This window comes from Nerophis ophidion, linkage group LG08 (genome assembly GCF_033978795.1).
Source record: "Nerophis ophidion isolate RoL-2023_Sa linkage group LG08, RoL_Noph_v1.0, whole genome shotgun sequence".
NCBI classification, from domain to species: Eukaryota; Metazoa; Chordata; class Actinopteri; order Syngnathiformes; family Syngnathidae; genus Nerophis; species Nerophis ophidion.
The window spans coordinates 49,240,069-49,252,418 of NC_084618.1; the positions used below are offsets into that span (position 1 = coordinate 49,240,069).

The following is a 12,350-nucleotide window of genomic DNA, read 5'->3' on the forward strand; positions in this document are numbered from 1 at the left end:
TGGCATCACCAATTATTTATTTTCTGAGTTTGTGGGGAAGGAGGCATCTATTGGAACAGAGCTGTTATTTGATGGAATTTTAAACAAATTGTTAAATTGCCTATTCAATCTTAAAATTAAAAAGAAAATTGCCTGGTGGTTAATTGAGATACAGCATCAATTAATGAAGAAACCTCTGTTTAGGGCTAGATAGTATTAACAACCACACCCATAATTAATTTTAGGCGATACAATTAATCAATTGTTAAAAATATTTTTGGTCAACACGACTTAAAAAATTAAGATAATCTGTAACAATACTTAATATTGCTAAACTTTTAATTTTAAATAAATGTGTTTTCCTGACATGTCAGTATGTACCTGTACTGTATACAAATTAATTAAACAACTATCGGCTGGTAAAATGATTAATCTTAATTATAATCTTTTAATACTTTGGACTGTTCATCAGACCAAATTCAAAGCAAAATAAAAACTATGGATTGCACCTACCTGCTGAAAAAGAGCTTGACAGATTCTGTTTGGGATTCGAACCAAACAATCCAAAAGGAAATTAGCCACTGTGCTGTAACATGACAGGTCCTCTTCTGCTCGGGACAGATCTATAAAAGAGCCAAAACCTTATTGAAGCAACCTACCAGACTCCATTGAAAAATAGATCACACAAATTGAAGGTCAAATCTTGTTTTGTTAGTATTACCTTCTTTAGCAACAGCTTCAGCCAAAGAGCTCAGAATGTGATTGGCTAAGAGTGCTGTGGGTGCATTTGTGATCCCATCGGCCACAATAATGGACACCAGGTGGCCAGCTGTGCTAATAGGGTCAAGGGTCATGGCAGCATTGGCAAAATCCTTGTCTCCTGTCAGTGTGGTGATTCTGAGCCACAAACATGGTGATACCTCTAGAGCAGCCAGACCTGAATTACCTGTGTTGTCAATTAAAAGAGAAAAAAGTATTGTGTACATTTATTATTAGTTGTCTTTTTTTAGCATTTCTCACAACCAATTTTTCCCCAGTGCATAATTATATTTTAAATATTTTGTGATAATGACTGCAGTGATGGGCAAGCTAATTGGAAAATGGAGTAAAATAAGCTACCAGTTACTCTTGATTAAATGTAGTTAAGCTACCGGCAAATTATCCCAGGGGAATTGTAGCAAGCTACACTACAAAAGTAGCTTGCTACATTTAAAGGCATTTCTATTTATGGGCCCATATGTATAATATCAATGTTAATGTAACTGAGAGTGTACAAATAGTATTCGGTCCATTACTCTTAACAGTCTGTAATTTAGCTGGGGACAGCTTACAACTACCTCTAGGGGTCCCTGCTCCCCACTGTATGTATTTATTTAGTTTGCCTTTTCTTTGGCTCACCCCTATAATACTATCCATTTTCTCTACCAACGTTAAAAAAACAACATCTATCTATATCTTCACAAAATAAAAAAATGACTTTTGTGTTGTTTGGGAACAGTTCATAATGGTTATGTGCAGTAAAACTTTTCATGAACTCAACTCACCTGTAAGAGTGTTCCTAAATAGAGCCGTTATGATTTTGTTTTACACAGTAAATAACTAAAAACTAAGGTTGTAGGCATTGTTTTCTCTAAATGCATACCTTTGTCTAAATATGGGGTTTCTAGCATGTCATCTTCATCACTAAAGGCAAAAATCTAATCTGTTGGAGAGAATTCCTCTACCCATTTCAAGTATGTTTTTTTTTTTTTGAGTCGTCTCCTTGAAGCATCCCTCTGTCTCTGACGAGCTTGTCGTTATGTGACACTAATGCGTGACTGTTAGGATTTTGCTTACTAGTTTCGATGACCCGCCTTGTTTTCCCTTCGATTGGCCAGTCCATAATGTTTCGCCCTAACATTAGCCAATTGTGAGTCATTATACAAACACCAGCCAATCAGCATGAACTTTCTCCGTATGTATGTATGTTCTCATACATCCAAGTCACTGTAATTTCTCCAAATTTGTTTTGGCCTAGATTTGCAGTTCATTTTCTTTTTTTGTAGCATGTAAGCTCCCTAGCTTAATGGGTCTAAAAGTAGCTAAGCTACACGAAAAGTTACTCGTTCAAAAAGTAGCTAAACTACCACTAAGCTACTAGAAAATGTAACTTGTTACTGTCCATAACTGAATGACTGAATGACCTACCAGCATTTCTCTCAATAAATGTTTTCAGGGACCCATGAAAGGGTTTAAAGATGAGATCCCATTGACTCCATTCACTTAAATCCTCTAACAAAGGACAAGACTGCAAGCTGGCCAAAGCCTGGGTTTTGGACATCTCTCCAAGGGGCCCCACGGCTTCACCGCCACTTTCAGCACTGGCGATACAAAGGACAAAGATTAGTAGGACTAATTCATTAGGAGCAGCTAACAGACAGTAGCAGTGGTAGTCAGAGTACAGTGGGTTTGTCTTCATACATTTGTATCAATGTAGCGGCCTTACCTTAAAAGGCCATGATTGGCAAATAAGGCAGACTCAAAGAAGACATGGCTGAGGCCTCCTCCTGCTAGGTCCTTCTGGCGTTGGACAAGTCTGGCCAATGTCTGCAGCGTGCCGTAGCCTAATTCCCGACTGTCTTGTACCCCATAGTGGGAACGCAGTGCAAACTCAATATGAGACATCTAGAAATTGCGCAAATAACATAATTCACAAATACGACAGATAGGAGTGTTGTTCGGTATGTTCGTAGACTCACTTCATCTTGACCACCAGAAGTATTTTGACCACACTGTTTGATGAACTCAAAGATGTCTTGTCTGGTGGGTCTGAAACCACTTCCTGCATGTTCCATGCCACAGCTTCCCAGAATCACTGCTGAACCAAGCATGTCCTGCAGAAGCTGTTGTCAATACAATACAGTACCGTATATAATTAGTGTTTAAGTGCTACCCCAAATCAACATTTGATATTCAAATGCTTACAAGTGTACATTTGTACTCTACCTTAATGTGCTTAACCAAGAAGGCCAAGAAGCTGCCTTTCCCCAAGGAATAAAAGTATTTGACCTGAAAGTGCTTGGTCAACTTCCTCTCAAGGGAGTCAATGTCAGCTAATTGAATGGTTGAGGTCATGGACGATAGGCACTCTTTAAGGAACTGCTTCACTGTAGCTAATAGGCGGACACGAAATAAGAAGGAATTAATTGCGTCATTTTATGAAAGAATACATCCTGTCCCATCATAAACCTTCACATTATTCATATTGAATTAATACCTTCACTGGGAAGTTCTGCGCTAGATATATCTTCCATTTGGTTCGTTTGTTTCGAGGTTTTGGAAACCTTCTCCTTAGCTTCGTGGTCTGGTGGGATTGCCAGGGAGCCACCACAGATTGCCAGCTGAAACAGAGCTGTTGCCAACTTGTTGCCTGCCACATTGGTTAAGAAATTCTGGACATGCTGAAATAAAATAAAATAATCAAGTATCAAAATAAATATCAAAATATGTAAAGCTGCAGTCAGAGGTTATCATACTTTCACCATGGGAATGAGGGTAATAATGATGTTTTATGCGCATAAGGACTTTTTCTGTTTGTTTTTAACCTGTGTTAAAATTGATGAAAAAGTGTTCGATCCTTCAGCAAAACAGTATTTAATACTTGATGAAGAAACACTTGCTGTCAGCACAGAGGTCGGGTGTTTCCTGTAGTTGGTCAGAGCACATTTCAAATGGAATAACTCTTCTTTACAGATACTCAAAGCTGTATAGTTGTGAGGCTGTCACTTGAGAATGGAATCGACCATTAGTCAGAGAAATTGAGGTAATAAAGCAGAACAGAAGTGATGGGACAAGCAAATAAGCCATGGCAAGAATGCACGGTATGAGCGCAGGGCAGTGGGGGGCAGGAATACAGGAGACCCAGACTTAGCATCAGTGTTTTGCCTGAGGTGAGGAGGTTATCATCCAAGATTCTATGACACATGGCCTTGTTCAGCCACACAGTGTGGTCTTTTTGTAAACTTAGCAGAGAAACAGCAAAGCAGAATTTCTCTACCTCAATGTTTAACAGTGGAGATGGTATTCCTGGGGTCTCACTCAGCCTTTCCTGTGCAATTTTAATTTATGCAAAAGAGCTTAGTTTTAGTTTCGTCTGACCACATCACAAATTCTGAAACCTTTTCAGAGTCATTTAAGTGTTAATGAAAAACTTTAGTTGTGCCTAAACAGTTGCCATCTTCATCAAGGGGTTCTTTCAAGTGCTGCAGTATATCACTCCTGTACAGCAAAGTGTGTTACCAATGTTCTACTAGTAAATATGGTCCCAAATCCCTTGGGATCATTTACAAGCTCCTCCCAGGGTAAAGCTGAATCAAATTCTTTATGTACTGTTTTTACAGCTGAAATGGACCATATGGAAATGTCGTACCCTCATTTAATGTGTATTCTCTCCGCCAACCATGTTGTAGTTTTTAGCTCTTTCCATATAGAGTCTAATGACAGATATATGTTAGAACTATACACTAATTTGTATTAGAAATGGCAACAGCGGGGGATGCCCGTGCATGTCTGCTCCGCAACAAGAGCATAGAGAAAAATAAGGAACTTATTGACCACATATAAAGACATCCGCTGATGTCACATGCACAAAACCCCAAACGAGTGAAGTTGGCATGCTGTGTAATTCGTGAATAAAAACAGAATGCAATGATTTGCAAATCCTTTTCAACTTATATTCAATTGAATATACTGCAAAGACAAGATATTTAATGTTCAAACTGAGAAACCTATTTTTTTTTTGCAAGTAATGGCACAGGGGAAATGTTACCACTGTGTCACATGGCCTTTCCTTTTAACAATATTAAGTTAATGTTTGGGAACTGAGGAGACCAATTTTTGGAGCTTTTCGGGTGGAATTATTTCCCATTCTTGCTGGATGTACAGCTTAAGTTGTTTAATAGTCCGGGGTCTCCGTTGTCGTATTTTAAGCTTCATAATGCACCACACATTTTCAATGGGAGACTGTTTTACTATGAAGCCACAATGTTGTAACATGTGGCTTGGCATTGTCTTGCTGAAATAAGCAGCGGCGTCAATGATAACATTGCTTGGATGATAACATATGTTGCTCCAAAACCTGTATGTACATTTCAGCATTAATGGTGCCTTCCCAGATGTGCAACTTACCCATGCCTTGAGCACCCCATACCATCACAGATGCTGGCTTTTGAACTTAGTGCCTAGAACATTCCGGATGGTTCTTTTCCTCTTTGTTTTGGAGGACAAGATGTCCACAGTTTCCAAAAACTATTTGAAATGTGGACTTGTCAGACCACAGAAGACTTTTCAGCTTTGCATCAGTCCATTTTAGATGAGCTTGGGCCCAGCGAAGCCGGCGGCGTTTCTGTATATTGTTGATAAATGGCTTTGGCTTTGCATAGTAGAGTTTTAACTTGCACTTATAGATGTAGCGACAAACTGTAGTTACTGACAGTGGTTTTCTGAAGTGTTCCTGAGACCATGTGGTGATATCCTTTACACACTGATGTCGCTTTTTGATGCAGTACCGCCTAGGGGATTGAAGGTCACGGGCATTGCCGCTTACGTGCAGTGATTTTACCTACTCTCTGAACCTTTCAATGATATTACGGACTGTAGATGGTGAAATTTCTAAATTCCTTAAACTGTTTGACACTTTGTTCACGCATTTCTTCACAAAGTGGTGACTGAACATTTCATGGAAGTTGCTTTTATACCCAATCATGGCACCCACCTGTTCCCAATTAGCCCGTTCACCAGTAGGGTGTTCCAAATAAGTGTTTGATGAGCATTCCTCAACTTTCTCAGTCTTTTTGCCACTTGCGCCAGCTTTTTTGAAACATGTTGCAGGCATCAAATTCCAAATGAGCTAATATTCGCAAAAAAATTAAGTTTTCCAGTCCGAACGTTAATTATCTTGTCTTTGCAGTCTATTCAATTGAATATAGGTTGAAAAGAATTAGCAAATCATTGTATTCTGTTTTTATTTAAGATTTACACAACGTGCCAACTTCACTGGTTTTGGGTTTTGTATATTGTTTGCATTCACGCTGGGATTGGGCAGTCAAAAGATAGAGCTGGACATTTGACAGGGGATTGTAAAGATGGAACCGGTTGCGTGATTGGCCTTAGGAAAAAGGACTCAGCCCGGTGATAAGCTAGGCAAAGATGGACTCGAAGAGATGATTAGCTGTACCATTTATGTGGCGTCATTTCTACCATACATAGATAATTTACAGAAATCAAAACTGGGATGTCACAAATGGGGCAAATTCCAAACTGCTCCTTTGGAGGAAGTATGAAGGAAGGCAAGATTGTTTTATTTTAATATCTTTAAAATATTACCAATAGTTAAGAAAAGTTGGTTTTACATAATAGGGCACCTTAAATGCTGGGGGGCTGAACTGGGGATTAATAGATTTATGATAGGACTATATCCCACCCTACCCCCGGTGTAGTGCGGCCCCTGTATAAAAATCATAAAATAAACAGTATCCCTACTTTGCGGAAATTCACCTACCACGTGTGAGGGGGTCGTAACCCCTGTGATACATTGTATATTAAGAAACACATACTATTTTGAATTACTCCCACATACCTTTAACAACATGGTTTTGAACACCCGTTCAGCATTTGAGAAGACAGTCAGTACCACTTCTGCTGCAGTCATGGAGGCATATTTTTTTCTGAGTTCCATGTTCCCTGTAAAGTTGGCGCTTGTGCCTTGTAATGGCGCCAGGACAATCTTTTTTAGTTTTCTTAGTTGCTCAAGAGTCTCCTCTTCCAGCTCTTTGTGGATGGTGTCTTTGGCCTGGTCCATTATGGCATGCTCAAAACGACTCACCTTACCTAGTGTCTAAAGAAGAAATAGGCAGTGTTGATCCATTTTATGCACAAATTTATTTCAAATTAATGTCAAGTATCGCAGGCTCAGCCAAAAACTCTCAATAGAAAAATAATGGCCACTAAAACCTTACCGCTATGGGTAGCCCAATACTGTGTATCCTGATGCCCAGCTCGTAGGGAGATTCACAGTTGTAATGGTCTGCTAAGTGCTTCATAAACTCAGCCAGGTCAATTTTGGGCTGGCTAGACTTTCTTCTAAAATTACGAAGTTGCTAGAAAAAGGAAACACAAACACATTCAACATAGTATGAACAATAATGTTTAAAATAACAAGTCTTGAAATTTGGGTGAACGTAATTGTCCTGTTTTGTCCAACCATCCATTTTCTACCGCTTGTCCCTTTGTGGATCGCGGGGGGTGCTGGAGCCTATCTCAGCTGCATTCGGGCGGTTAGCGGGGTAAACTATGGTAAAGTCGACACCTCATCGCAGGGCCAACACAGATAGACAGACAACATTCACACTGGGGCCAATTAAGTGTTGCCAATCAACCTATTCCCAGGTGCATGTCTTTGGAAGTGAGAGGAAGCTGGAGTAACCGCAGGGAACCCACGCAGGCACAGAGAGAATTTACAAACTCCACACAGAAAGACCCCGAGTCCGGGGATCAAACCAAGGACTTTTGTATTGTGAGGCACAGGCACTAACCCCTGGACCACCATGCTGCCCGGTCCTGTTTTGTTTGTGTAGATAATCCTGAGACATGGATCTCAAGAGTTGGTTGATCAAACTTTGACAAATTCTTGCTGGGCCAGCAACTGGAGAGGTATCCAAATAAATAATACATAAATACCGCAATCTACTAAGAATTATGTGATTCTGTGCTACTTAAACATTTTCATTTCTGTGCTGTTAATACCCATCTTGACTAACTGGGTTAACAAACGTGCCACTGGCTGTTTACAGTACTTTTGCCATTCAGTTGAATTTTATTGGATTTCGCTCAAAAATTTATATTTTTATATAAATATTTTCACCGGAAAAAATATCGAGATATACATCGAATATCGAGTTTAAGTAAAAATATAACAAGATATACTTCTTCGTCCATATCGCCCAGCCCTAATACACACACACACACACACACACACATATATATATATATATATATATATATATATATATAAATATATAAGGGCCCCTATCCTCAGGAACATGTGTTGTAAAAAACTGCTTAAGCATTTGCACTTAGACCATATTGTGACCTAAAGTGTTGAAAATGAATACTGTAAATGTTTGGATATGGAATTATTTTTTTTACTTAACATGATAAAAAAAGTATTTTCTTACTTAACATCCAGACAAATGTTTTAAATAGTGTTACTGTACGTTAGTGTACATACTATACATTATCCACAAATCTAATGATCCACTTGCACAAAAGTATAATCCAAAACAGCTCTATCCATAAACTAACTGATTCAGTACTTCAGTCAAACCTTTAAAACGTCTACTGCCTCAATCTGGGGGATATCATCGTCCTTTGTGTTACAGTCAATCTTGAACATGCGGTGGATGAGAGGCTGTTTGCAAAGGGGTCCCAGATTCAGCTCTTCGTAGCGCTTTTTGTTCTTCAAAGCAGCCAGTGATTTCCCCAGGTCATACAAGGTCGAGATTGACATGGTCGATTCAACGGCCTGACAAAGACAGAAAAATAATTCAATACAAAGGCTGGAAGAGAAAAAAAAACATATAATTTGCAATAATGTCCTTCTAACCTGTATGAAGATTATTATCTCTTTTGTCAAATAGTGAAGGTCTTTCAGAGCCAGAATACTGCGAGTATCTATCCGTCCTGCTTCTGTAGTAGAAAGTTGCATTAACTTGTATGCTCTTGAGATCACCTGAGAGGAGTAATGTGGAAAGGATTACTGATTTTTTTTTTTTAATTCACAAATACAATTTCTGTAAGTACATGATAAAGATTTAATGAAATGTTGGCTTGGAGTGCAGAGATGATGACTTTCATTCCACATACAGTATTTTGCTATTTATGTCAAATTTATGGATGCACCTAAAATCCACCACAACCTATACAGTTTAACCTAATTGGACCTTGTCTAAACCTTTAAATGCACATTCTATTTACATAACTTGCTGTTCTCTAACAAGGACTGCAAATTCATAAAAACATTTTTTTAACAGAGAAACGTATAGTAGGCATTTCTTTAACTCGTTCAGTCTCTCTGTTGCAACCTGCTGGCTGGTGACACACTGCAACATTGTGGCTACTTCCTTCTGGGAAAATCTTGTTTGAAACTTTGCAATGGCTTTATACTGTTGTCTTGGTCAAATTTAATTTACTGATATCGAGGACTATTCAAAGGTTTTTAAACCTAATACTGCAAATGTTGGCACTTGATATAAGGTAGTTTTTGACCTTAGAAAAATCTATGTCTTTAGATTAAATTACAACCCAAGCACACAGTAGTAATTTTAGTTTTTAATTTGTAATTTATTTCTGATGGCAGATTTAGATTTTCAGTCACATTTAGCTCCTAAACATGAATGGTTGACACATCAGCCTGCTGACGTCAGCGACAGAATGATTGAAGGCCATTTGTGTATACATAATACATGTTTTGGTTGCTTCTTCATCCATCATTTGCATGTTGTTTTGTGACTGGTTTCCACACTTGGCAATTAGTCATGTTTCTTAAGATCCACCTTTGCGTGCTTATTATCATGAGCCACCATGTGACTCTCTGCCACCACTCCATCCATTTTCTACGGCTAATCACTCTCGGGGTCGCGGAATGCAGCCGCTTTAGTCAGGCTTGTCTCTGACAGTTTGGTTATGCTTTAGTTTTCCCTCTGTTTGTATGTTATTTCCTGTCAGCACTCTTATTTTGGTTCAGTTTCCTGCTTGTCTCCCTGAGCGCTGTTTTCCCTCACCTGTCCCTGATTGGCAGTCAGGCACACCTGGTGGCAATTGCCAATCAGGCTCCAATTTATACCTGCCTCTCCCTCCAGTCAGTGCTGTATTACTAGCTGTATGTTACTAGCTGTAAGCTGTATGCTGTGGACTGCTTGCTGTCTCCAGTTCTCCCTGGTTCTTCGTCTCTTGTGAGCTGTTCCCTGGTTTCTGATTCTTGTTCCTGTTTGCTGTCTCCTAATTCCTGGTTTATGTTTTACCTGCATTTTTGGACATTAAACTATGTTTTCCTGTATCAAACCTGCCATCTTTGCATCTTGGGGTTCGTCACCACCTTTTCCTGACAGCTTCATTGCGGGGCCAACACAGATTGACACACAAGGGCCAATTTAGTTTTGCCAATCAGCATATCTGTCGTTTGCAACAAGGCAAGCTCTATCTTCCCCCTTCAAACTATCTTATATAGCGTGACGTACATGTACCCTTGCGTTTCGTGACAGTCTTGGCGGTTCAGAATGGGTTGCGTTCAAAATGCCTTTTGCTGTATAAAGAACCGCAGCCTCTGTAATTGCATCGCAAGTTACGTTATAGTACTGTTAACACCGGCATAATCCGCCTGTTACATTTTCTTTCCAGACCTTCCCGATGTGAATACGGTAACATGGAGGTGGCAGTGTTAAACATGTAAGCATCACAGACTCATCAAAGAGCAACACACAGAGGGTGATGAGAAGTCGAGAGTGTGGGACTCCGCCGCTCTTTGGGATCCTTGGTACTATCACGACAATATAAGCCGGCGCCATGTTAAAAATATGTTAAGAAAGGATTTCCGCAACCTTTAAGACAATGTTTACGGCAGTTTGAGAAACGCCATAAACCACCAACCAACAGGCTTTTTCCACTACAGGAACTTTTTCAGGAACTTCCCCACTTACCTGAGTAAATAGAGATCCCCCTGTGTTTCCATCAAAAACTACCCGGATATTTTTAGTTCTTCAAGAACCTTTCGGAGTTCTTCCCAGCTAGGTGGGACTTTTTGAAACTACCCTGAACCTTTTTGGGGGCGGGCTGTGCTGTGTAAAGTTATGCGAGGACGACTTGTTCAACATTTATTTCTTGTGTATTTCTACGACAACCAACAGAAAAAAGAAGTAAAGCAACTTGCAATAACTTTTGTAAGGCATCAATGTGCTGAAGAATGCTGATCAGTGCAACTATCTTGCAGTGTTTTTACTTAGCCGTAGTCTTTAAACTTTAGCTATGGAGTTTAACGTTGTTTATTATGTTTACAAATTTGAGTTTGATACGTAAAGCTACAAAAAGTGTTCAAACTCCTTTAGATGTATTTACGGAGGAGTATGAAGCCGAACTCGAAGCAATGACCTCAGCTGCTTACTACTCTGACTTCGCTGAATAAATGTGAAATAAAGAATGCAGTTACTATATAATTAGCCTCAACGGATGACTTTTTGACTGTTGGATATCACGGAAAAAAGTCTGCCTTTTTAATAAACAATTTGGTACACTTTATTTTTAAAATTATATCATTTTGTATATTATTGCTTTGTACATACATGATTTAATTACTTTTTAGTAAAATTGCTGTGACCTAATATTGTGGGTTTATATACATGGTATCACTGTAGAAATATACTAAACCACATACATCATTAGTCAAATTTGTATCAACAACTTGAACTGTAAAATGCGGTGGAAACACAAACCACACACTTCGACAGGAACCTGTTGTTTCAGGAACTAGAGGTTCCAAGAATCAACATTTCCTGAACTTTTGGTGGAAAAGGGCCTAATAGTGTGATGGTTGCTCATCAAGTTGACTTACCAGAAAACACTGAATGTACCTCCTCTGTGGTGGATTTAATAGCATGCACTAAACTCATATGCAGGACTTTGAAAGGTTAATGACGGTGTCTGAAGGGACAGCGAATGACTATAATGCACAGTAGCATAAACCACAATTTGCATGCCCTGAAGAATGAGATGAGTTGATATCAAAGGCAGCTGAATTACAATCTCATGCCAACAAAAATGATATGCCCATTTTTTACGATGCAATGAAAATAATAATAATAATAATGGATTAGATTTATATCGTGCTTTTCTATTGTTAGATACTCAAAGCGCTCACAGTGAAGTGGGAACCCATCATTCATTCACACTTGGTGGTGGTAAGCTACATCAGTAGCCACAGCTGCCCTGGGGTAGACTGACGGAAGCGTGGCTGCCCCTCCGACCACCACCAATCATTCATTCATCATTCATCCACCAGTGTGAGCAGGACTGGGGGCAAGGGTGAAGTGTCCTGCCCAAGGACACAACGGCAGCGATTTGGATGTCAATAGGTCGGAAGCGAACCTGCAACCCTCAGGTTTCTGGCATGGCCGCTTTACCCCCTACGCCATGCCGCCCCTTAAAACCATCTACGGCCCACGAAACTGCGCTGTCTCCCCGCTGAAATCTAACGATGGTACTACCCTCATAAATGAACAGAAGCTCATCACCAAAAAATGGGCAGAACCTTTTGAAACTCTACTAAATCAGCCCACCACAAC

At 39.5% G+C, this 12,350-nt stretch overlaps 1 protein-coding gene across 2 annotated transcripts in view; it reads right to left on the reverse strand.

Annotated features, from left to right (window-relative positions):
* The window catches only part of wu:fj29h11 (uncharacterized), a 106,338-nt gene that overhangs the window by 62,962 nt on the left and 31,026 nt on the right, over positions 1–12,350 (reverse strand). For both annotated transcript variants that reach the window (XM_061908776.1, XM_061908775.1), the window contains exons 5-15: positions 8,621–8,746; positions 8,342–8,539; positions 6,975–7,115; positions 6,596–6,853; positions 3,236–3,419; positions 2,965–3,131; positions 2,718–2,861; positions 2,465–2,643; positions 2,167–2,339; positions 701–925; positions 493–602 (exon numbers count right to left, since the gene is read on the reverse strand). In XM_061908776.1, coding sequence (XP_061764760.1) covers positions 493–602; positions 701–925; positions 2,167–2,339; positions 2,465–2,643; positions 2,718–2,861; positions 2,965–3,131; positions 3,236–3,419; positions 6,596–6,853; positions 6,975–7,115; positions 8,342–8,539; positions 8,621–8,746 — 1,905 coding nt within the window. The remainder of the gene's footprint in view (positions 1–492; positions 603–700; positions 926–2,166; positions 2,340–2,464; positions 2,644–2,717; positions 2,862–2,964; positions 3,132–3,235; positions 3,420–6,595; positions 6,854–6,974; positions 7,116–8,341; positions 8,540–8,620; positions 8,747–12,350) is intronic.